The sequence below is a fragment of the Urocampus carinirostris genome, chromosome 16, assembly GCF_059441175.1.
Source record: "Urocampus carinirostris isolate Australia breed hairy pipefish chromosome 16, RoL_Ucar_1.0, whole genome shotgun sequence".
Taxonomy (NCBI): Eukaryota; Metazoa; Chordata; class Actinopteri; order Syngnathiformes; family Syngnathidae; genus Urocampus; species Urocampus carinirostris.
The window spans coordinates 7,071,745-7,097,482 of record NC_142364.1 but is presented as its reverse complement, the minus strand read 5'-3'; the positions used below and the strand labels follow the sequence as shown (position 1 = coordinate 7,097,482).

Below are 25,738 nucleotides of genomic sequence, written 5' to 3'. Positions count from 1 at the left end.
ATAAATACAAGTACAGTGTCTTTGTTCGAGGCACCTGGCTTTGGCAACATCAAGTTTAGATATTTCAACCTGCAGCTTGTTTTTCTCTTGCGCTTCTCTGAGTTTTGTCTCGCGGGCCGGATTCAATCCCTTAGCGGGCCTGATCTGGCCCGCGGGCCGCCTGTTTGACACCATCAAATAGGATCTTGTTGCGACAGTGACAAATCATTGCACTCATTTCTTAAGAAACAGATTAAAAAGAGACAGAGATGGACCCTGTCGGGCCCACCCGAAGACCATCTGGACCCCGGGGAAGGACACTTCATTACGCCGTCCTAATAAAAAAGCCGGACGGCAGAGCTGTATTAAATCAAAGGGTAAGCTGCTCATCCTCGGAGTGGGTCAGTAGCACAGCAGACAGTCCCTTGCTCGGATTGTTTGATTCGCGTACTGGCGACATGACTATTGAGTTTTACCAACACGTAAAAGCTCTTTCGTTAATATTAATGAGTATTACCGCGAGATTTAAACTGCAACTTCTTAGCTTGTGCACAAATTAAATTAGCGTAGACATATCCTCATCATGCAAATAGCAAAAAGAATGGCACATGGCGCAACTTTCAAGCTAAACGCAGTCCAGCAGTCCGATATAGGACTTACCGTATTTTCCGCACTATAAGGCGCACCTAAAAGCCTTTATTTTTTTCAAAAGCTGACCATGCGCCTTATAATACAGTGCGTCTTATATATGGATCAATATTAAGTCGCAAAGTCTCGCAACTAAGGCAAGCAGCCGCCGACTCGATTTTCCCCCGAACGCCAAGCTGTACGCGGTGTATGCTGGGATTTATTTACCGGCGTTTCATTGGCTAACCAATGTGTCAATCATCATTTGAATGGATCACTATTGGCTAAAGTTATTCGGAGGTCAAGGGGCGGATCCTTTTTATCATTTACAGGCTGGCATTGGCTAAAGGGGCGAAACAAAGCCTGCAATTGGCCGAAAAAGATGAATGTGTATAGCACGTTGCTGACGGCATACAGAAAGCATTTTTTACCATACTGGTTTTGTAAATATTTTACTCTCCTGGATTTACTACACTCATGGATATAAGAGGACCACGGCTGCACATTATTATGAACACAACGACTTCGGTGAGCTACTCCGGCTATATATCTTGTTTCAGACTGAACTCGATGTTTCTGTGATAAGCAGTGCAGATAATGGATGGAATGGAGTGTCTATTTTGAAATTCAACTCAATTCCAAGTGTTTATTGTCATATGCACAGTAAAGTTGCGAGCGAAAAAGAAAATAGAAACTAAGGAATGGTTGGCATTTCTTGAATCCCAAGACTTTAACCTTCCGAATAATATTTGGAACGATGCATTTGAGTGACATCGTACGGACACCGCATCCGCACGTGTCTACGACACGTATTTGCTTCTTTGCAAGCTTTGGGAATGTTAAGGGGGTAATCAGTTGGACTGAACCATCTGACTGTTTTGTTGACGTTCCCATTGTAGCGCCTTATAATCCGGTGCGTCTTATGTATGTCAAAAATAGGACAAAAAACTATTTTTTCAGGGTGCGGCCCATAACCCGGTGCGCCTTGTAGTGCGGAAAATACGGTACTTTGCGACCACGTCGGTATGACAAAGTCTCTTTCCCATATTGAAGGAAGACGTCTTTGATGTCGTCAGGTATAAGGAGGAAGATGAGGACGATTTACCGTGCTTACTACAAGTACGGTATGTTTTTTTAACAGACCTGTTTACTGTGTTGCGAGCGTGTTGCTAGTAGCGTGTTGCTACCTGTCACAGTCACGGTTTGGGATGAAAGTTATAATATTATTATTAAAGCTTTGAAAACTCTCTCAGTGTACTATCTTTCTTTGTAAATATGTGTAACCATGTATAATATGTATTTGCAACTGTATATTTTGTCATGTATTTATTTTAGAAACTTATTCTGATATGTTTTGCACGAGCAAATGAGAAAGAAGGGGCGGGGCAAACGCGGGCTGACGGGAAGTGGAGTAAAGGTGAGACGTGTTTGTGGACACGGCCGACAATAGTGGATATATATTTTACCCACCCTTACTTTTGGAAATATAGCCTTTTTTTCCTTGGATTACTTTCAACGAGACCCGGACTCTGCAGGTCTGCATCAAACCTTAAGTACCGGTATCATTTGCCAGCTGTGGTTTTTGGACTGTGGACTTTATATTCAGTGACAATCGCGGGACTTAAAGTCGGGTTTGGGTTACTTTTGTGATTGTGTTGCATGTTTTAATGTGGGCGCATGCGGCTTATATACAGGTGCGGCTTGTGTAAGTACAAAAACGGTTATCCTCTTAAAATGTTGTGGGTGCGGCTTTTAATCAGGTGCGCTCTATAGTCCGGAATTTACGGTATCCAAACACCCAAACAAGTTAGGCACCTCGGCACCCAAGTCGGTCATGCATTCGTCCCTCCAGATGTCCATGGGCGGGGCCAATTGGGCGCCGTGGCAACCGTGACAAAGTCTTTGGTATCGTATCAAAAGATCCATGGTGTCTGATATTTTCAAAGGGCCAGATCAGGCCTGCTAAGGGATTGAATCCGGCCCGCAAGACAACACTCAGAGAAGCGCAAGAGAAAAACAAGCTGCAGGTTGAAATATGTCAACTTGATGTTGCCAAAGCCAGGTGCCTCAAACAAAGACACTGTACTTGTATTTATTTCTCTCTCTCTCTCTTTCTTTTCCACCCCTTTATCTCCCACTCTCTGTCTTTGTCTCTTTCACTCTCTGTGTCTCTCTTTTTCTCTTCCTTTGTTGCTCTTTGTCTCCTTCTCTCTCTGTGTCTTTTAACTTATTTTGCCCCAACTTCCATTTTTCCTTTTCTCTCTTTTCTCTTTCTCTCTTCCTACCCTTTGCGCTTTCTTTTCTCTTTCCTCTCCTTCTGTCTTTCAATTTCTCTTTGGATTTCTTTCTTCCTCTCCCTTTCTTTTCCCCTCTCTCCCGACTTTTTATCTCTTTTGTTTCTCCCGCTCTCTCCCTCTCTCTCTTTCTTTCTCCCGCCCTCTCTCCTTTTCTCTCCCTCTTTCTCTTATTTCTTTATCTCTCTTTTTCTTTCGCTTTAATCTACTAGTCCAGCCCCCGACAGAATGTTTGTTCTATCGTGTGGCCCCCGAGTTAAAATGAGTTTGACACCCCTGCCTTAACCAGTAAGGTGGTCGGGGCACCATTTTCTGTGGTGTGTCTTGAGCAAGTACAGCCTGGTGGTGCCCATCCCTCTCTAGGCAAACATATGTTTCAATCTTTATTATCTAATTTATTAAATAGCAATTTGGGACAAAATCGAACGTCCAAAAGACAGGACGTGCTGGGGGAGGGACACCGGACCCAGTGTCTGGGGGCAAGGGCAGGATCACACAGCTATGACCAGATCCTACTGTAATCCTCCTGTATTCTATGTAAAAAAAAAAAAAAAGCATGGATATACATTATACGTGTAAGAGAAAGTGGGGCAGTTCAGAGGTCACCTCAGAGTAAGCCAATAGCGCACCACTAACAGGGTGTCTGTTAATCTCCAGCTTTAAAGACAAACGTAGCAAGAACGATTTGAAATTGATCATAAGCGGATGCCCGAAGGTACAGTCAATGCTTTGAAGGGACAGTGTGTATTATTTGACCGTTGGATCTAGCTGTTTTGCGTCGATCAATAGAGTAGGATGGAGGGAGATAGGTAGAACGGTCGCTAGAACAGTCGGTAAAACCAAAGGTAGAAGGGTTTGGTACAACGATAGGTAGAACGATAGGTAGAAGAGTCGGTAAAACGGTCAGTAGAAGGGTTGGTAGAACGATAGCTACAACGGTCAGTAGGACAATAGGTAGAACGGTCAATAGAAAGGTCGTAGAACGATAGGTACAAGGGCCGATAGAACGATAGGTAGAACAATCGGTAGAACGGTCAGTAGAAGGGTTGGTAGAACGATAGGTACAACGGTCAGTAGAACAATAGGTAGAACGGTCAATAGAAAGGTCGTAGAACGATAGGTAGAACAATCAGTAGAACGATAGGCACAAGGGTCGGTACAACGGTAGGTAGAATGGTCGGAAGACCAATAGGTAGAAGGGTCGGTACAATGATAGGTAGAACGATAGGTAAAAGGGTCGGTAGAACGATAGGTAGAAGGGTCGGTGGAAGGGTCGAACAATAGGTAGAAGGGTTGGTAGAACGATATGTGCAACGGTCGGTACAACTGTCGGTACAACGGTAGGTAGAATGGTCGGAAGAACAATAGGTAGAAGGGTCGGTACAATGATAGGTAAAAGGGTCGGTAGAACGATAGGTAGAAGGGTCGGTAGAAGGGTCGGGAGAAGGGTCGGTAGAAGGGTCGAACAATAGGTAGAAAGGTTGGTAGAACGATATGTGCAACGGTCGGTACAACTGTCGGTACAACTGTCGGTACAACTGTCGGTACAACGGTCGGTACAACGGTCGGTACAACGGTCAGTAAAACGGTCAGTAAAACGATCGGTAAAGTGGTAGGTGGAAAGGTCGGAAGAACGATAGGTAGAAGAGTCAGAAGGTCAGTAGAACGATAGGTAGAAGGGTCGGTAGAACGATAGGTAGAAGGGTCGGTAGAAGGGTCGAACAATAGGTAGAAGGGTTGGTAGAACGATATGTGCAACGGTCGGTACAACTGTCGGTACAACGGTCGGTACAACGGTCGGTAAAACAGTCAGTAAAACAGTCAGTAAAACGATCGGTAAAGTGGACGGTGGAAAGGTCGGAAGAACGATAGGTAGAAGAGTCAGAACGTCAGTAGAACGATAGGTAGAAGGGTCGGTGGAAGGGTCGAACAATAGGTAGAAGGGTTGGTAGAACGATATGTGCAACGGTCGGTACAACTGTCGGTACAACGGTAGGTAGAATGGTCGGAAGAACAATAGGTAGAAGGGTCGGTACAATGATAGGTAAAAGGGTCGGTAGAACGATAGGTAGAAGGGTCGGTAGAAGGGTCGGGAGAAGGGTCGGTAGAAGGGTCGAACAATAGGTAGAAAGGTTGGTAGAACGATATGTGCAACGGTCGGTACAACTGTCGGTACAACTGTCGGTACAACTGTCGGTACAACGGTCGGTACAACGGTCGGTACAACGGTCAGTAAAACGGTCAGTAAAACGATCGGTAAAGTGGTAGGTGGAAAGGTCGGAAGAACGATAGGTAGAAGAGTCAGAAGGTCAGTAGAACGATAGGTAGAAGGGTCGGTAGAACGATAGGTAGAAGGGTCGGTAGAAGGGTCGAACAATAGGTAGAAGGGTTGGTAGAACGATATGTGCAACGGTCGGTACAACTGTCGGTACAACGGTCGGTACAACGGTCGGTAAAACAGTCAGTAAAACAGTCAGTAAAACGATCGGTAAAGTGGACGGTGGAAAGGTCGGAAGAACGATAGGTAGAAGAGTCAGAACGTCAGTAGAACGATAGGTAGAAGGGTCGGTAGAACGACAGGTAGAAGGGTCAGTAGAACGATAGGCACAAGGGTTGGTACAACGGTAGGTAGAATGGTCGGAAGAACAATAGGTAGAAGGGTCGGTACAATGATAGGTAGAACGATAGGTAAAAGGGTCGGTAGAACGATAGGTAGAAGGGTCGGTAGAAGGGTCGAACAATAGGTAGAAGGGTTGGTAGACGATATGTGCAACGGTCGGTACAACTGTCGGTACAATTGTCGGTACAACGGTCGGTAAAACAGTCAGTAAAACGGTCAGTAAAACGATCTGTAAAGTGGTCGGTGGAAAGGTCGGAAGAACGATAGGTAGAAGAGTCAGAACGTCGGTAGAATGGTCGGTAGGACGACAGGTAGAAGGGTCAGTAGAACGATAGGCACAAGGGTTGGTACAACGGTAGGTAGAATGGTCAGAAGAAACAACAGGTAGAAGGGTGGGTACAATGATAGGTAGAACGATAGGTAAAAGAGTCGGTAGAACGATAGGTAGAAGCGTTGGTACAATGATAGGTAAAACGATAGGTAGAACGGTCGGTAGAAGGGTCGAATGATAGGTAGAAGGGTTGGTAGAACGATACGTACAACGGTCGGTACAACAGTCGGTACAACAGTCGGTACAACTGTCGGTACAACTGTCGGTACAACGTTCGGTACAACGGTCAGTAAAACGGTCAGTAAAACGGTCGGTAAAACGGTCGGTAGAACGATCGGAAGAACGATAGGTAGCAGAGTTTTACCAACCCTTGTTCCTATCGTTCTACTGACACTTCTACCTATCATTCAACTGACCCTTCTACCTATAATTCTACCGACCCTTCTACCTATCGTTCTACTGACTTTCTGACTCTTCTACCTATCGTTCTTCCGACCTTTCCACTTACTGACTTTCTGACTCTGCTACCTATCAGAGTCAGAAAGTCAGTAGAACGATAGGTAGAAGGGGTCGGTAGAATTATAGGTAGAAGGGTCAGTTGAATGATAGGTAGAAGTGTCAGTAGAACGATAGGAACAAGGGTTGGTAAAACGGTCTGTAGAATGGTCGGAAGAACGATGGGTAGAAGGGTCAGTACAACAGTCAGTAGAACAATAGGTAGAAGGGTCGGAAAACCATAGGTAGAAGAGTCAGTACAACAGTCAGTAGAGCGGTCGGTTAAAGGGTCGATAGAACGGTTGGTCGGTCGATCTTTTATTGTAGCTAGCTAGCTGTCCGGTTGGCTACACTGCAGTTGGTTAGCTAAGCAGACAACTACCGTAGCTAATGAAATGGATGTAGCTGTCAAGACTTAAAGCTAATTTAACTCTCACTTATAGTTGAAGCTTTCAACTCAAACAACAAAACTAGTTAGGTAGCTACTGCAGCTAAATAATAGCTGGATAGCCAGACAGATACCACAACTTGCTAGCTGAATAGACACCTATAACAGTCAAAAGTTAATTTATTTTAAGCCTCACTTGTTATGTACTTGAAAGCTGTAGCTAGTTAGACAGCAACTATTGCTAACTAACTTGCTAGAAAGGCTGTAACTAGCTGATTAGGAGGTTTCAACTTCTGTACCTAACCAGCTAGATACTGTACTCAGCAGTGTAACCAGATTAAGTTTATTCAATTCTTACTTGACGCTTCATCAAAGTTTTTAAATAAAAGGTTAAAACTAGCTGGATACCATAGTTATCTAGACAGCTAATGTACTGTATAAACAACTATCTACCCAGACAGATAGGTCAGAATAGTCTTGTAACTAGTTACTGTACTTCCCAGTGTAGCCAGATTAGGCTTTTATCATTCTTACCTTAAACCTTGTTGAAGCTTTTAACTGAAACATTTAAGCTAGCTGGAGACTATAGCTAGTGTTGTGGATTAACTGCAAGTCGGTTTGATGGAAAACATCTGGCTGTTATGAAGCAATGTTGATACAGGAAATACCAAGGTGTTGACTGAGCCAAGTCAGGGCGGGAAAAAACACTGTCGATTCCGAGATAGAATACGGTCGGTTAACGAAAAACATTACGTCTCCCAGACGGACTTTGAACGTGGCTTGTATGTTGATGAATGTGTTGAATAAATAACGTTCCCTTTTTGTCATATTTCGGCTCTGTTTATGTTTTGGGGCGACGCCCAATGACGTCCTCTCCAAAATTAGCTAGAGAGCTACGGTAGCTAACTAGTTTACTATAAAAACGGCTAGCTAGCCAGGCACCTAAACTCGCTAGACAGACAATAATGCATCAAAATTATTTCAGGGGCTGTAGAAATCCTTTTCGGGGGCCGGATGCGGGCCGCGGTCCTCGACTTTGACATTGACGATCTGCTCTTTTAAATAATTAGGGGCCGGACTAGTAGATTAAAGAGAAAGAAAAGGGGAAAGAGGGAGGGAAAAGGAGAGAGGGCGGGACAAAGAAAGAAAAAGAGAGAGAGGGAGAGAGCGTGAGAAACAAAAGAGATAAAAAGTCGTGAGAGAGGGGAAAAAGAAAGGGAGAGGAAGAAAGAAATCCAAAGCGAAACAGAAAGACCGAAGGAGAGAAAAGAGAAAAGAAAGCGCAAAGGGTAGGAAGAGAGAAAGAGAAAAGAGAGAAAAGGAAAACAGGAAGTTAGAGCAAAAGAAGTTAAAAAGACACAGAGAGAGAAAGAGACAAAGAGCAACAAAGGAAGAAAAAAAGAGAGACACAGAGAGTGAAAGAGACAGAGACAGAGAGTGGGAGTAAAAAAGGGGTGGAAAAGAAAGAGAGAGAGAGAGAAAGAAATACAAGTACAGTGTCTTTGTTCGAGGCACCTGCCTTTGCCAACATCAAGTTGACATATTTCAACCTGCAGCTTGTTTTTCTCTTGCGCTTCTCTGAGTGTCGTCTCGCGGGCCGGATTCAATCCCTTAGCGGGCCTGATCTGGCCCGCGGGCCGCCTGTTTGACACCTGTGGTTTAGGCACACATTTGATTCGTATCTGGGGTATTTATGGTCATTTACATACACATTGTCTTTACATTTTGGGTATCTAGGATAGGAATATATGATAATAAATCCGGAAAAAATGTCTCATATAGGTCAAATCACAGCCCTGAGAAACGATCATCACCATGGTCACACTTCAAAAAAATATGCATTTTTTTACATTTTAAATGTTTAAAAACGTGACGGGGTGACGGGAAGGTGTCTCATCAGTAAAAGTGTCCTACATAAGCAGTCCTCAGGCGGGGACGCGGCGGGGGGACTCGATGATAGCCAAGCAGGTCAAGATGCACAGGCAGCATATGGTCACATTGGGATTATGCCTAGCGAAAGCATCGAGTCTCAGTCAGTCAGAGGTATGTGAAAGGAGACACTGGAGAACAGGCAGGTCGCAGATGAAGTTGTGGAAAATGTCATGGTTGCCGTGGCGCCCTATCGGTCCCCGCCGTGTGGCGCCAGATTCTGTCATGGTTGCCACGACGCCCGCTTGGCCCCGCCCATGGACACCAGCTGAAACTGATTGCTCCCTGACTACTTACCCAACATTTACACATCTCCCGGAGCACCGTGCGAGAAATACGATCACAAAATAGAGCGAGCATACAGCCACTGCAACCCTACCAAGAAAAAAACTAATCAGAGAAGCAACCAAGAGGAACATTAACACACTAAATGACCTGTAGGTATGCACATCTAAGGTGGGATAAACTGTAGATAAGACAACTGGTAACCTACCTAGTAAACTAGTAATCACAAGAGTGCAGTAGAGCCTGGAAAGTTATGTTACTACTTAACTCCTTGAAATTTGTGGGGTCCAAATTGTGGGTACATTTTCGTTCCGCTCCAGCGGGGGAGAATCGGGGAGAAACACAGCGGATGTGTTCTCGGCTCCACAATCGTCCTCCTCCTCTCCGCAGCCGGTTTTATTTAGTACAAGTATGGGTGGACTATAGACTGACACATCATTGGGTAGACATTAGACTGACACATCATTGGGTAGACATTAGACTGACACATCATTGGGTAGTCATGAGACTAAAATAGCAAAAGATATTAGGGGAATGTTCAGAGAAATACACAAAATATATATATATATATAGACTTCACAAAATTCCAAGAAGCAAAGACGTGTCTTCAAGATGTCACCCGTCACTCAAATATGTCATGCTACATATCAATGGAAATCTTAAACTCTTGGGATCCAAGATATGATTTTAAAACTCATAACATCACGATCAGTCTGAAACGAGATACCCGAAAACTATAAAACCAGTGGAACTCACCGAAAAGTGATATCATATTCTACTTATGAAACGATTCTTCGCGTACATGGTCTGGTCAAGAGAGTCCAAATAATCCAACTGAGTAAGATATTGACTCCAAAACACAAGATAATACTGAAAGATTAAAAAAAAAAAAATCTGCCTAAAAGCATTCCTGCCTCATTTGACAATCCTTCTTGTATTCAGGTTGTTTCGATCCACAATTCCCTTTTAAAACTCGTCGGATGATTTCCAATTTGTCCGTTAGCCTCTGACACCACTTATGACCAATTAACTTTTTTTTTGACAATCTACAGCTCGCAGTAGCTTAAAAGGGCCTGTATTGAAAAATGCAACACACAAAACTTTGGCTTAGCCAATAGTAACTAATTCAAATGATGCCCGACACAATGCCGAGCCAATAATAATAATAATAATAATAATAATTTCCTTTGTATTGTCATTCTTTGTAACAATGTACACAGAACGAAATGTCGATACACCTGACCCGTTGTAGCGAGCCGATGCAGCCGCAGCCAACAGAGGGCGCCGCCATTTTACCAATCAGTAAGAATAAGAATAAGAATAAGAATAAGAAGAAGAAGAAGAAAAAAAAGAAAAAGAAAAAGAAAAAGGAAAAAAAGAAGAAAAAGAAGAAAAAGAAGAAAAAGAAGAAAAAGAAGAAAAAGAAGAAAAAGAAGAAAAAGAAGAAAAAGAAGAAAAAGAAGAAAAAGAAAAAGAAAAAGAAGAAAAAGAAAAAGAAAAAGAAGAAAAAGAAGAAAAGAAGAAAAGAAGAAAAGAAGAAAAAGAAGAAAAAGAAGAAAAAGAAGAAAAAGAAGAAAAAGAAGAAAAAGAAGAAAAAGAAAAAGAAGAAAAAGAAGAAAAAGAAAAAGAAAAAGAAAAAGAAAAAGAAGAAGAAAAAGAAGAAGAAGATGATAAAATCCCCAACATAAATCAATGCACATTTGTGATGTGTATTCCAATCTGAACCGAAAATATTCGCGTGTAAATGCAACTTGGGATTCATTTTTACGCTTGATTATCACACACAAGTAGGGCGGAACGGTGGATGGGTGGTTAGTGCGCAGCCCCACGGTGCAGAGGTTCAGGGTTCAAGTCCAGCTACCGCAGCCTCCCCGTGTGGACTTTGCATGTTCTCCCCTGTGTGGGTTTTCTCCAGGCTCTTCGGTTTCCTCCAACATTCCCAAAAAAACCTGCACGTTAGATTAATTGGCCGGTGCAAATTGTCCCTAGGTGTGAATGAGCGAGTGAATTGTCTGTCCCTGTGTGCCCTGCGATTGGCTGGCAACCAGTTCCCGAAGATGGCTGGGATGGGCTCCAGCACCCCGCGACCCTACTGAGGATAATCGGTGCAGATAACGGATGGATGAATCACGCGCAAGTGTGCACAACTAGTGATTGACTTCTGGAAGAGAAGTCAAACATTTACAACTCTTTCACAATGTCTAAAAAGTAGAACCCGCGGTTGCAGAGGTTTTAGAGCTGTGAACTGGTCGTTTCCAAATGGCCACTTTAGGAATTGACATATTTTTAGAAAAATGTGTAAAACACAATGTTCGGGTTTTTAGATTGTGATCAAATTTGTCAAGGTACCAGTTAAGGCTTCAAGCTATTGTCTCAGCTGTTTTCCAGCCCATGCTAGGAAGGAAGGAAGGAAGGAAGGAAGGAAGGAAGGAAGGAAGGTAGATTCTTTATTCATCTCCGTAACTGAGTGAAGCACAAGAGCAAAATGAGCTACACTTTTGAGTATGTCCACTTGGTGTCGCTAAAAACAGGCACCACTTTTAAAGAGAGTGCAGCTGTATTTCTTTTCATCTTTCTCCCCCTTTTTCTTTTTTTTTCACTTTGTCACGGTGTCTTTTTACTCTATTTATCGTGGTGATTCTTTTGTTTGTATCTCCGTCTTCATCTTTCTTTCTCTCCCCCATCTCTTTCTCTCTCCTTCTTTCTTTCTCTTTTAGTGGTGTCTATCCCATTTATATATCATTCTTTTTTTTCTTTATTTCTATCACCCTTTCTTACTCTGTCTTTTTCTTCTCTGTATTTCTTTTGGTGTTTCTTTCTCTCTATGTCTCAGTCTTCCTTTCTCGCTCTCTTTTTATTTGTATCGTTTTTCTTTGATCCCCCATCTCTCTCTCTGTCCCCCTCTCCCTTTTTCTTCTTAGTGGTGTCTATTTTTCTCATTTATATTTCACTCTTTTTTCCTGTCTTTCTATATTTTCTATTCCTCACAGTGTCTTTCAATGTCTCACTCTTCCTTTCCCTCTCTTACTTGTATCTTTTTTCTTTTACCACCATCTTGCCCCCTCTCTTTCTCCCTCTCTCTCCCTCTTTCTTTTTCTTTCCAGTGGTGTCTATTTTTCTCATTTATATTTCACTCTGTTTTCCTTTCTTTCTTTCACCCTCCTACTCTGTCTTTCCTTCTATTTTCTCTATTTCTCTCAATGTCTCACTCTTCCGTTCTCTCTCTTATTTGTATCTCTTTTCTTTAACACCCCCCATCTTTTTTCTCCCACTTTCTCTCTCTTCCTTTTTCTTTCTCTTTCTAGGGTTGTCCATTTTTCTCATTTATATTGTACTCTTTTCCCTTTATATCAACCTTTCTTACTGTTTTTCTATTTCTTTTCTCCATTTCTCACAGTCTCTCAATGTCTCACTCTTCCTTTCTCACTCTCATTTGTATCTCTTTTCTTTCTCCCCCCCTTTTTCTCTCTCCCTCTTTTTTTCTCTGTCTAAAGTTGTCTATTTTTCTCATTCATATTTTACTCTTTTCCCTTTATATCACCCTTTCTTACTGTATTTCTTTCTCTTTTCTCCATTTCTCACAGTCTCTCAATGTCTCTCTTCCTTTCTCGCTCTCTTTCAGCCCCATTCTCTTTCTCCCCCCTTTTTCTCCCCCCCTCTTTCTTTCTCTGTCTAAAGTTGTCTATTTTTCTCATTCATATTTTACTCTTTTCCCTTTATATCACCCTTTCTTACTGTTTTTCTATTTCTTTTCTCCATTTCTCAGTCTCTCAATGTCTCACTCTTCCTTTCTCGCTCTCTTTCAGCCCCATTCTCTTTCTCCCCCCTTTTTCTCTCTCCCTCTTTCTTTCTCTGTCTAAGGTTGTCTATTTTTCTCATTTATATTTTTTAATGTTTCCCCTTATATCACCCTTTCTTATTCGTTCTTTCTCTTTTCTCTATTTCTCCTGGTGTCTTTTTCTCTTTATGTCTCACTCTCCTTTTCTCTCTCTATCTTCTTTCTTTCTCCCTCTCACTCTTTATTTTTGCTCTTTCTCTCTCTTTAAAGTTAAATGTTTTCTACCATGTGGCCCCTGAACTAAAATGAGTTTGAAATCCCCAAATTCGTATCTATCTCGGTGTTCGGTACATTTAAGAAAATATCCAGATAAGAATACTTACACTTTTATGTTCTGCACCGTTGAATAATGTTACATTTTCGATATTTTCGGTGAAAATGAAAAGTACTCACGTAAAGACGAAAAAGAGCGAGGTGGAGCCCACCAGGAGGCAGGCGGCGGTACACACCGGGATGAAGGCGGATGCTCGCGGGGAGTCCCCCCCGCCGCCGCCACCCATGGCGTCCGGGTCTCCCTCAAGTCTCAGACCGGCGAGGAAAAAGTCCTTCGGAGGAAGAGAAGGACATGTCGCGAAATTCTCGCGAAAATTTCACAAGAAGGAGACGATGACGCGCCCGCTCCCGCCGGAGTCATGCCGCCCTGTGAGCGCCTCCAGCCGGGTACGCCGCCTCCGGCTAATGCCCGGAGGTGGAGCTTCCTTCGCGGGTGACGTGAAAGTGGAAACCGTCGAACTTTTACTATTTGGTGCCTTAAAAATGTTTTCTTGAAATAAGTAAGTTCATTAAACGACATTAATAAACTCGTTTCTTAAAATAAAGACGATATTATTAAACTTACACCTAAAAATGGTCGAGGGAAGGAACGTAAAGGGACGCAAGATTTTTGTTAACAAATTAATGAGAAAAAAAATATGAGTAATATAATTTTAAAAGTAAATAAAAAATATAAAGTGTACTTGAAATAATAAACATTTTAAAATTCAAGGTATATTTTTGAAGTTATTTAAGTCCCCAAAGCATTCGATTCTAGAATGGTTTGACCCAGATATGTCGCTGCCAATCATTTATTGATAAAATAACATTCGTGTAATGTCATTTTAAAAGAAAAAATATATAAAGTTAACTCAAAATAATTAAAAAAAAATAAATTCAACATATATTTTTGAAGTTATTCAAGTTCCTCACGCAAAAAAACCCTAAATCACCCCATTCTAGAATGGTTTGACCCAGATATGTCACTGCCAATCATTTATTGAAAAAAAAAATAGCATTCGTGTAATGTCATTTTAAAAGTAAATAAACAATTATGAAGGTAATTCAAAATAATAAAAAATTCCAAATTCAACGTATATTTTTGAAGTTATTCAAGTTCCTCACGCTAAAAAACTCTAAATCACCCCATTCTAGAATGGTTTGACCCAGACATGTCTATCATCTATTGAAAAAAAAAAGCATTCGTGTAATGTCATTTTTAAAGTAAATACAAATTATAAAGTGAACTCAAAATAATAAACATTTTAATATCCAACGTATATTTTTGAAGTTATTCAAGTTCCTTACGCTAAACCCCCCAAATCATTCCATTCAAGAATGGTTTGACCCAGACTTGTCAATCATTTATTGAAAAATAGTATTCGTGTAATGTAATTTTAAAAGTAAATCAAAATTATAAAGTTAAATCAAAATAATAAACATTTTAAAATTCAACGTAAATTTTTGAAGTCATTCAAGTTCCTCAGGCTAAACCCCCCAAATCTCCCCATTCTAGAATGGTTTGACCCAGACATGTCAATCATCTATTGAAAAAAATAGCATTCGTGTAATGTCATTTTTAAAGTAAATAAAAATTATAAAGTGAACTCAAAATAACAAACATTTTAAAATTCAACGTATATTTTTGAAGTTATTCAAGTTCTTCAGGCTAAACCCCCCCATATCACCTCATTCTAGAATGGTTTGACCCAGATATGTCGCTGCCAATCATTTATTGAAAAAAAATAACATTTGTGTAATGTCATTTTTAAAGTAAATAAAAATGATAAAGTGAACTCAAAATAATAAACATTTTAAATTTATTTGGCTCCATCGATCTTCCCATCAATTTTAACCATCTTCCCTGTGCCTTCTGAAGAAAAGCAGGCCCAAACCATGATGCTGCCACCACCATGTTTGACTGTGGGGATGGTGTTGAGGGTGATGAGCTGTGCTGCTTTTACGCCAAACATAACGTCTTGCATTGTTGCCAAAAAGTTCGATTTTGGTCTCATCTGACCAGAGCACCTTCTTCCACATGTTTGGTGTGTCTCCCAGGTGGCTTGTGGCAAACTTTAAACGACACTTTTTATGAAATGGCTTCATTCTTGCCACTCTTCCATAAAGGCCAGATTTGTGCAGTATACAACTGATTGTTGTCCTATGGACAGATTCTCCCACCTCAGCTGTAGACCTCTGCAGTTCATCCAGAGTGATCATGGGCCTCTTGGTTGCATCTCTGATCAGTTTTCTCCTTGTATGAGCTGAAAGTTTAGGGGGACGGTCGGCTCTTGGTTAATTTGCAGTGTTCTGATACTCCTTCCATTTCAATCTTCTCCACAACAGTATCTCGGACCTGCCTGGTGTGTTCCTCGTTCTTCCTGGTGCTCTCTGCGCTTTAAACAGACCTCTGAGACGATCACAGTGGAGGTGCATTCATACAGAGACTTGATTACACGCAGGTGGATTCCATTTATCATCGTTAGCCATTTAGATCAACATTGAATCATTCAGAGATCCTTGCTGGACAGAGTTTGCTGCACTGAAAGTAAAGGGGCTGAATCATTTTGCACACCCACTTTTTCGTTTTTTTATTTGTTAAAAAAGTTTTAAATATCCAATAAAGTCTGTTCCACTTATTGTTGATGCTTCACTAGAAATTACAGTTTTATATCTTTATGTTTGAAGTCTGAAGTGTGGCAGAGATCACAAAGTTTAAGGGGGCCAAATAGTTTTAAAGCCACTGTCAAATGTTTTTCAACAGAAAACATTAGATTTTAAAAACGTTTATTAGGTAAGGTACATTAGTTACACAAGAGTTTATATGAGTCACTTTATGTGGAGATCCCAAGACTTGGTCGTGTTTATTCCTCTCAAATCATGAATATTTGATTTCAACCACGCTCATAAGCCATTATTTTATCTCTCTGTGTTTAAAAGTGAATGTCATTTCGAAAAAGAGGCCCAAATTGGTAAATTTGAACGTAGGTTGAAAATGGGTTGATTGTCCTTGCCTTGAGACTGCACTTGACAAGGCCCAGAAGACTTCATCAGAAGTTGGTCTCGAAGGATGTCCTCACCAGAAGCCAATCAGCTCGTAGGAGTCTCCCTTGCCGAGAGTCCTCTCCATCACCGTTCCGTCCTTTTCTCAGCCTGTCAAGCATGGACACGGAGGAGCTGTTGGAATCCATCATCCGAGCGCTCATGTTCCTCGCCGGCATCATCGGCAACAACTGGCTGGCCTTCAGCGCCGTCCCCTCCAAGAGATCGGCCATCGGCACCAACGACGTTCTCTTCCTCAACCTCGCCGCCTCCAATCTCATCACCAACTATCTGGTAGACCTCCCCGACACCATGGCCGACTTCGAGGGCCGCTGGTTCCTGGGCGAGGCCTTCTGCGGCGTCTTCCGCTTCTGCGCCGACCTGTCCGAGACCAGCAGCATCTTCACCACGTTTTTCATCAGCGCCTTCTGGCACCAGAAGTTGGTGGGATCCCTCAAGCGGGGCGGTGCTCCTGTTAAGATGGACAACGTGGGCTTGGTTCTGGGTCTTCTCGCAGGGAGCTGGGTGACGGCGGTGACCTTCAGTGTGCCTCATTTCTTCTTCGTTAGCGTTCAGGCCAGTAACGAGAGCGAGGAAGACTGCGTGGATGTCTTTCCAGATGCCATATCCAGGTTAGGGCTGCAACTGATGACTGTTTTATTGATAGCAAGTCACAGACTATTGAAATTAGTCAAAAAATAATTCATTTCTTCTTAAATTTAGCATTGGGTCGATTTGAATGAGTCGCACCAGCTAAAACAAATGCATACCGTAAATTCCGGACTGTAGAGCGCACCTGATTATAAGCCGCACCTACCACATTTTAAGAGGAAAACCGATTTTGCACTTACACAAGCCGCACCCGTATATAAGCCGCACGCGCCCACATTGAAAAATGTAACACAAACACAAAATTAACCCAAAACCGACTAAGTCCCACGATTGAAACTGAATGTCCCTCATTAAAGTACACAGTCCAAAAAACAGCCGGCTTAATGAACGGAAAATGATACCGGTACTTAAGGTTTGATGCAGACCTGCAGAGTCCGGGTCCCTTTGAAAGTAATCCAAGGAATAAAAGTGTATATTTCCAAAGGTAAGGGTGGAAAAAATATATATCCACTATTGTCCGGCGTGTCCACAAACACTCACCTTTACCGGTCCCCACTTCCCGTCACCCCGCGTTTCTTACGACCCTTCTTTTTTATTCGCCCGTGCAAAACATATCAGAATAAGTGTCCAAAATAAATACATTACAAAAATATACAGTAGCAAATACATATTATACATGGTTACACATATTTACAAAGAAAGACGGTCCACCGAGAGTTTTCAAAGCTTTAATAATAATAATATACCTTTCATCCCAAACGGTGCCTGTAACAGGGCAGTTAATGGTAGCAACACGCTAGCAAAACGCTCGCAACACAGTAAACGGGTCTGGTAAAAAAAAAAACATACCGTACTTGTAAAAATCACGGTAAACCGTCCTCATCTTCCTCCTTAGAACTGAAGTCATCAAAGTCGTCTTCCTCAGTGTCGGAAAGAAACTTTGTCATATAGATGTCGTCCTACACTCCCGCAGCCTCACTCGCGCTGTCACTGTAAGTCTCATCCACTCCTGATTCTGTGCCCTCCTCTCCGTCACGCAGCAGACCGGCTTTTCGGAACCCGTTGGTGATGGTGGATTTTTTTGATGTGCCTTTCTTTTTGCATTTTGCATGATGAGGGTATGTTTAGGCTAATTTAATTTATGCACAAGCCAAGAAGTTGCAGTCTTCCTCGGCGCATATATTCCAGCGGTCTAAATCTTACCTTTTGTACTCGAGCGCCGCTGGCGGCCATTAGAAAAGTGACATAAATTGGCCGCATCACTGAATAAGCCGCAGGGTTGAACGTTTGGGAAAAAAGTAGCGGCATATAGTCCGGAATTTACGGTAATCAAGGAAAAAACATGTCTAAGTCCCATTTTAGGGGAAATTTATTTGATTAAATCCAACAACAAAAATATAAATGTCATCTCCAAAGGCAATTTAAAAGAAACAAAATAGAAAACGCAGTATACTTGACTCCAAATCACTAAACCCAATGAAATATTCCCCCCCTGTGTCACTTTTACCGGTAAACAACTCCCCCCACTGGGGAGGTCGACGAAAATCTGCTTTCACGTTAAAGTCAAGGTTAAAATGATCAACACAGTCCTAGAGCGCCCTCTTTTGGTTTGGTGTGAAAATAACATGCGAAGTGATATACAGAATAAAAATGTAGAACTCAACGATAAAATAATAATTTCACATCACCTCTGGACACTCCATGAAAAACTGATTTATAGTTCAGAAAATACGGTAAATAAAAATGTACTAAAATCAATAAGGCGCAGTGCAAATCAAAGCTTTTTAAAGCAAATCTAAGTTAAATGGGAGAGAGACACTATTGCACGTGAGCGACTAGCAGAAGAGGTTATATTCATGTAGAGATGCCTCACTCTGTTAAAAAAACATATCTGGCAATGATAATAGACAATGGAAATCACTGTCGACCATTTAAATAATTGATTTTTGTCGGCAATGTCGATTAATTGTTGCAGCCCTAATCCAGGTACACCTACGAAGTCTTCTACCTGACGCTGGCCAACGCCCTCCCCTTGGCCGGGATGCTTTTCGCCAGTGGGCAGATTGTGGTGACGCTGCTCAAGAATCAGAAGAGGGTCCGGTGTCGAAACGCCGGTGAAGTTAAAGGTGATTCCGAATTCTTAAATATGCAAAATTGGAGGAAATGGTAAATGGTTTTGCGTGAAATCTAGAAATATTTCACCGGTAAATTGAAATGATTTCCCGAGATCATGCATTTAAGACAGGATGTCCTGTATTTTCCATCCTGAGAAGTGACATCATCGAATAAACACCAGCACTTTAGCGATATTGAAATGGAAGAAGTATCAGACCACTGCAAATCTACCAAAATCGACCGTCCCCCTAAACTTTCAGCTCATCCAAGGAGAAAACTAATCAGAGATGCAACCAGAGGTCTACAGCTGAGGTGGGAGAATCTGTCCATAGGACAACAATCGGTTGTATACTGCACAAATCTGGCCTTTATGGAAGAGTGGCAAGAAGGAAGCCATTTCTTAAAGATATCCATAAAAAGTGTCGTTTAAAGTTTGCCACAAGCCACCTGGGAGACACACCAAACATGTGGAAGAAGGTGCTCTGGTCAGATGAGACCAAAATCGAACTTTTTAGCCACAATCCGTTATGTTTGGCATAAAAGCAGCACAGCTCATCACCACCGTCAAACATGGTGGTGGCAGCATCATTTTCCTCAGCAGTGACAGGGAAAATGGTTAAAATTGATGAGAAGATGGATGGAGCCAAATACAGGACCATTCTGGAAGAAAACCTGATGGAGTCCGCAAAAGATCTGAGACTGGGACGGAGATCCAAAACATAAAGCAAAAACGAGTATGGAATGGTTTACCAAAAAACAGTCAAGTCAAAGTCCAGACCTCAATCCAATTGAGAATCCTTGGAAAGAACTGAAAACTGCTGTTCACAAACCCTTTCCATTTAACCTCACTGAGCTTGTGCTGTTTTGCAAGGAGGAATGGGCAAAAATATCCGTTTTTCAATGTGCAAAACTGATTCTCTATGATACCCCAAGCGACCTAAAACCATCATCGCAGCAGAAGGTGGCGCTACAAAGTATTAACTCAATGGGGCTGAATCATTTTGCACACCCACTTTTTCGTTTGTTAAAAAAGTTGAAAATATCCAATAGTGTGTTCCATTTCATGATTGTGTCCAAAATATTGTTGATGCTTCACAAGAAATTGCAGTTTTATACAGTGGAACCTCGGTTTTCGAACGCCTCTCAGTTCGAACAAATCGGAGTCTGACCAAAAATTTCGAGAAATTCTTGCTTCGCTGTTCGGTCAAAAAATTTCGAATGCCGGTAATGCGTGAGTGCGTACGCTAGGGTGCGATGCTGAGCGGCGTACGGGTGTAGATGGCTCTTTTCATGACCAACTGTTATCGCGTGCGGACGTGCTTCCTTTTGGTTTCGCTTTTAATATAGGTGTACCAAGTGTTTTAGCCCCTAATTATGCCTCCCAAGAAAGTCAGTGCAAGCAGCAAAGTTGCTACGGGTGAAAAAAGAAAAGTAGTGCGTACAACTATTGCATTTAAGAAAGAAATAATAGCCAAATATGAAGGAGATGTGCGAGCGCCTTCTGCTGACCACCACAAAGGTAAGAAATCCAATGCATAATTCTTTTCTTTATCCTTTTTTTTTTATTTTTACACGTTCACGTTAGCGTAATCTTTCGTACGGAAGATTACGATAACGCGAACGTACGATTAGCCTGGGTTAGCTTTATGATTCGAGGTAAACATTCAGGGTATTGGAACGGAGCCCCCTTTCCAATGAACCGCTCACCACTTGTTGTGGAAACCCGGGTGCTAAATGACTTGTAAACCACCTGATTTTTTTATTTTCACACGTTCATGTTAGCGTCATCTTTCGTATAGAAGATGACGCTAACGCGAACGTACGATTAGCCTGGGTTAGCTTCATGTTTACGTTCATAGTAAACATTCAGGGTGTTGGAACGGATTAAAACGATTTACATTATTTTTAATGGGAAAAATGATTTCGGTGATCGAACAAATCGGTTTTCGAACAGGGTTCTGGAACCGATTATGGTCGAGAACCCAGGTTCCACTGTATCTTGATGTTTGAAATGTAGCAAACGGTCAAAAACTTTAAGGGGGCCAAAGAGTCTCGCAAGACACTGTATGCATAGTTGAGAAGAGGAATACTATACACTGTGTTTAATCGAAACAAATTCTGTTTGGGAATACCTTTTCAGCGGTCGCCCGGGTCATCCCAGGCCCGAGTTCCGACCAGGTCTACGCCGGCGAACATCCCCCGGCTCCCTTGCCGGTCCCGGGTTCTGGCGCCGTGGCTCCGACCAACGTACGTCCGGCGAAGCCCAACGCCAACTCTCAAGTGCGCGCAGCCAAAAGCGTGGTGGCGGTAGCCAGCGTCTTCCTGGTTTGCTGGCTGACTCATCTTCTCCTTCGCATCACCAACAACTTCCGCACCTCCTCGCTGATGGTGGAGGTGGCCAGCTACATCGCCGCCTCCTACACGTGCATCATACCCTACATATTCCTGCACGGGGTCAAAAAGCTTACGTGCGCGTGCAAAAGATAAGAGGGAAATAAAAAGTTGGTTTCAGCACATCTAGAACTGTCGTTTATTTTGTACGGGAAACGAGCGTAATCGGTTGGGGATTGTGAACAATTCTTTAGAGTTAGTTCCCCTTTTTCATGGTGAAGTTATATACCGTAAATTCCGGACTATAGAGAGCACCTGATTATAAGCCGCACCCACCACTTTTTAAGAGGAAAACCGATTTTGTACATACACAAGCCGCACCTTTATATAAGCCGCACGCGCCCACATTTAATCATGTAACACAAACACAAAATGAACCCAAACCCGACTTCAAGTCCCGCGATTGAAATTAAATGTCCTTCAATAAAGTCCACAGTCCAAAAATCACAGCCGGCAAAATCAACGGAAAATGATACCGGTACTTAGGGTTTAATGCAGACCTGCAGAGTCCGGGTCCCGTTGAAAGTAATCCAAGGAAAAAAGTGTATATTTCCAAAGGTAAGGGTGGGAAAAATATATCAGATGAACAGATTTACTCACGCAACTCCTTTTTCTTTAACCAACTTTGTACCCCCTCTTCTTTCCTTGTCTGTCCCTCACCTTTAGCGGTCCCCAGTTAAACTCGGGACCCCGCGTTTGTTCCGCCCCTCATTTTTCGTTCACTCGTGCAAAACATATCAGAATAAGTGTCTAAAATACAAATAAATACACTACAAAAATATACAGTTGCAAATACATATTATACACGGGTTACACATATTTACAAAGAAAGACGGTACAACGAGAGTTTTCAAAGCTTTAATAATAATAATATAGCTTTGACAGGGCACTTAATGGTAGCAACACTCGAGCGCCGCTAGCGGCCATTAGAAAAATGACATAAATTGGCAGCATCACTGAATAAGCCGCAGGGTTGAAAGTTAGGGAAAAAAGTAGCGGCTTATAGTCCGGAATTTACGGTACTATTTATACGTTGTTTTATTCCACTTATACTCAAACAGTGTTCCTTTTACCTGTGAAAAGTGATGGGTCCCGGGGACTCGCATGCTCAAAAATCTATGGGTCCCAACAGAGATCTATGGGTCCCCAAAATTTTGTGTTATCGAGGTTAAAATTGTAAATCGGCGACAAATATATAATATAAATCTATATATTCGTTCAGTTTTAATCATCACAGTTTATTGGTAATACAAAGCAGTTATCAATTATTTTTCAGTTCATATATTCTTTGTGGTTTGCTGTCCCGTCATAGTTGTAATGCCTTCTTCTCAAGGTCCAATCCATTATCATTCTCCTCATAGCGTCACCAGGAATATAATTGAGTCCATTTTGGCAGAAAAGTCCTTTTCTTGCTAGTATTCTTTTGTTTATTTTCTTTCGTCGAATCGTCCGCCTCACCACACGTGTTTTCCTTGCCTTCGCGGTCTTCTGAAGAATTTCTCCGCCGTTTTTTCGTGCCGGAATTATTGCCGTTGTTACCACTTTCTGTGTTATGTTTTGACTTATTACCGACACTGAAGAAATGACCAATTTTTTGTTGATTTGCACCTCATACCAACTGTTTTTTCGGAGGGATTACTTCTCTTTCACTCGACAACCGCCACAACAATGACGTCATCTCGAAGCAACGAGATCTCGTTTGCCGAAATCGGCGCGAGACCAAAACAACAATGTACGAAAAGTTTGGAGTGCGGTAAATCTTTGTTTAAAAAAAAAAAAAAAAAGTGACCGGGTAATAATGACAATTTGGTGTCAAAAACATTGATTTGACCCAATGCGTTCCCAGCAAAAATGATGCGTCTAGGACACGGGCAAACGAAAACACTGCTCAAAATACTTATCCTCAGTTTGATCCTAAGCCTTGAGTGGAACTTTTTAAACGCCTGTGCTTTGGAATGTTTTCTGTGTTTTCAGTCTGTGCAAATAACAATGACTTAATCACCTATGACCTATCACCTTCTCCCAATGCTTCGAGGGACAATTGGGATGATTGCATCAACACGGCGCGGACCAATCAGCCAGAGGCTTGGTCATGGGGCTGGACATTTAATCGCCATGTGTCATAAAAGAGGAGCCCCCGGAACCCCCCGCCTCTCGCTCTCTTTCTACACACACACGATTGTAATTAGCGAGGAAGAAGGATTTGTTCAACTCTTGGATTCTAATAAATCAATATGTGGACTATACTCGGTTCAATAACTTCTCTGACTTCTGAATATGCTTCAACTGTAAGGAATTAGGAGTCAGATTTCAGTTCAGGAAATGTTAAAACCTTACAATGGCCAAATGCATGCCCTTTTCAAGAACATTCAAGGCAGTTTTATTTTTCCAGTACCTTCAAAGAATGAAATCCAGCACCTATTAAATTAACGTTTTGTTGTTGTTGACTTTGATGACCATTAAGTCGCTACCTTGAGCTGTTTCTATCGACGCTCTACCATCTTTTAGTGTCAATGGGCTGCTATAAACTGACATGAATTCTGCCATTCGACTTCAACAATGCAAACACGCAAAAGCTATAAATGTATTTATAGTTAAAGTAACAAGTTTTAATTCCATGTGCCTTATAGTCCAGTGCACCACATATATGAAAAATATATCCCAAATTAATACTTGAAGCGGGTGCGCCTTATAAACCAGCTTGCCTATAGTGTGGAGAATAAAGTAATCCACAAACCAACGTACAGTACTTCGTTATTCCCAGGCTGGAAAAATAAACGACTGTGGTACCACTGCAGCAATTACTGCTAATTGGAAAAACACAATAATTACAGCGTTTCCTATGTGATGGCTTTACAGGAAACCCAGATAAAAAAGTAATTACATGTACATGAAGAACCTCAGCGGCAACACGCCCAACCGAGTTTCTACTTCATTTTCTTCATGTTTTTGAGTTTTTCCTTGCTCTCATGTAGGTTTTAGATCAGGGGATGGTGTCCTATTAGTCTGTGCAACCCTTAGAGATTCCTTGTGAGTAAGGGCATCACAAATAAACATGACTTCAGGTTTTTGAGTTTTCCCTTGCCCTCATGTAGGTTTTAGATCAGGGGATGGTGTGATAATAGTCTGTGGTTTGCAATCGTCTGTGGTCTTTGCAGCCCTTTGACACTCCTTGCGATTAAGGGAGTCACAACTAAAAATGGCTTGATTTGAAGTTTTTGAGTTTTTCCTTGCTCTCATGTGGGATTTAGATCAGGGGATGGTGTCATAATAGTCTGTGGTTTGCAATAATCTGTGGTCTTTGCAGCCCTCTGAGACTTCTTGTGATTAAGGGAGTCACAAATAGAAATGGCTTGACTTGAGGTTTTTGAGTTTTTCCTTGCCCTCATGTGGGATTTAGATCAAGGGATGGTGTCATAATAGTCTGTGGTTTACAATTGTCTGTGGTCTTTGCAGCCCTTTGACACTCCTTGTGATTAAGGGAGTCACAACTAAAAATGGCTTGACTTGAGGTTTTTGAGTTTTTCCTTGCCCTCATGTGGGATTTAGATCAGGGGATGGTGTCATAATAATCTGTGGTCTTTGCAGCCCTTTGAGACTCCTTGTGATTAAGGGTGTCACAAATAAACATGACTTGACTTGAGGTTTTTGAGTTTTCCCTTGCCCTCATGTAGGTTTTAGATCAGGGGATGGTGTCATAATAGTCTGTGGTTTGCAATTGTCTGTGGTCTTTGCAGTCCTTTGAGAGATCCCTTTGAGTAACAAAGAAACATGACTTGACCCAACCATTTTAAGGCGAACATTTGCGGGTGACTATGCTGAAAGTTGGAAAAACTCCTCCATCTGCACATCAACTCAATTGTGTCGTGCTTTTCAAGTCACTGAAGACATCGCAAAGCGCTTTACAATGTCTTCCACACTTACCCATTCACACACACTGATAGGGACTCAGCCTGCTTATCGGGGGAATTCGGGGTTCAGTGTCTTGCCCAAGAGTTAACTCTGAGGAGGCGGGAATTGCACCTCGGTCCCAAGACGATCATTGTACCACCTGAGCCAGTGCTGCCCTTAAACGATGTCATACAGAAATTAATGTTCATGCATCATCAAAAAGAACTATAGAGGCAATGTTTGAGTAATAAGAGCAGGGGTCACCAATCTGAGAGCTATGTTTTAGCTAACGATTAGTGCCAAAGGCTACCAAATTGATATGCAACTACAAGATAAAATTATGATTGTGTCGTTACTATTAAGTTTGTTATTTCCTAAGCGTGATTATTTAAAGCACGTTATTATAATGACAGTGTCTGAAACCAGTGACAAAAAGGTAGCGGAGACCAGGGCAGACAACTCTGAAAAGTTGCCTGCCCAGCCATAAAGTTGCATACCCCATTATTCACAACTTGAAACGCAATAAGACACATCGCAGTAGTATTAAGGATTGGTAATCAGAATATATAACAGAACAACACTTTAAAATGAAGTTAAATCTACTTATAACATTCATTGCATGTATATGACATTGCTGTTTTCCATCTGC

The 25,738-nt window shown here is 41.9% G+C and overlaps 2 protein-coding genes across 2 annotated transcripts in view; one reads left to right on the top strand and one right to left on the bottom strand.

Moving 5' to 3' along the window:
• Positions 1-21,117, bottom strand: part of zdhhc8a (zDHHC palmitoyltransferase 8a) — a 47,468-nt gene extending 26,351 nt beyond the window's left edge. Inside the window, exons 1-2 of the mRNA XM_088319874.1 lie at positions 20,940-21,117; positions 13,180-13,331 (exon numbers count right to left, since the gene is read on the bottom strand). Coding sequence (XP_088176000.1) covers positions 13,180-13,331; positions 20,940-20,963 — 176 coding nt within the window. The 5' untranslated portion in view covers positions 20,964-21,117. The remainder of the gene's footprint in view (positions 1-13,179; positions 13,332-20,939) is intronic.
• Positions 16,120-21,294, top strand: ora5 (olfactory receptor class A related 5). Its single transcript, XM_088319873.1, is given in 3 exon segments — positions 16,120-16,701; positions 18,668-18,818; positions 20,846-21,294. Coding segments are annotated over 3 exon segments (1,101 nt in total). The 5' UTR covers positions 16,120-16,200.
• Positions 21,295-25,738: the final 4,444 nt, after the last annotated feature.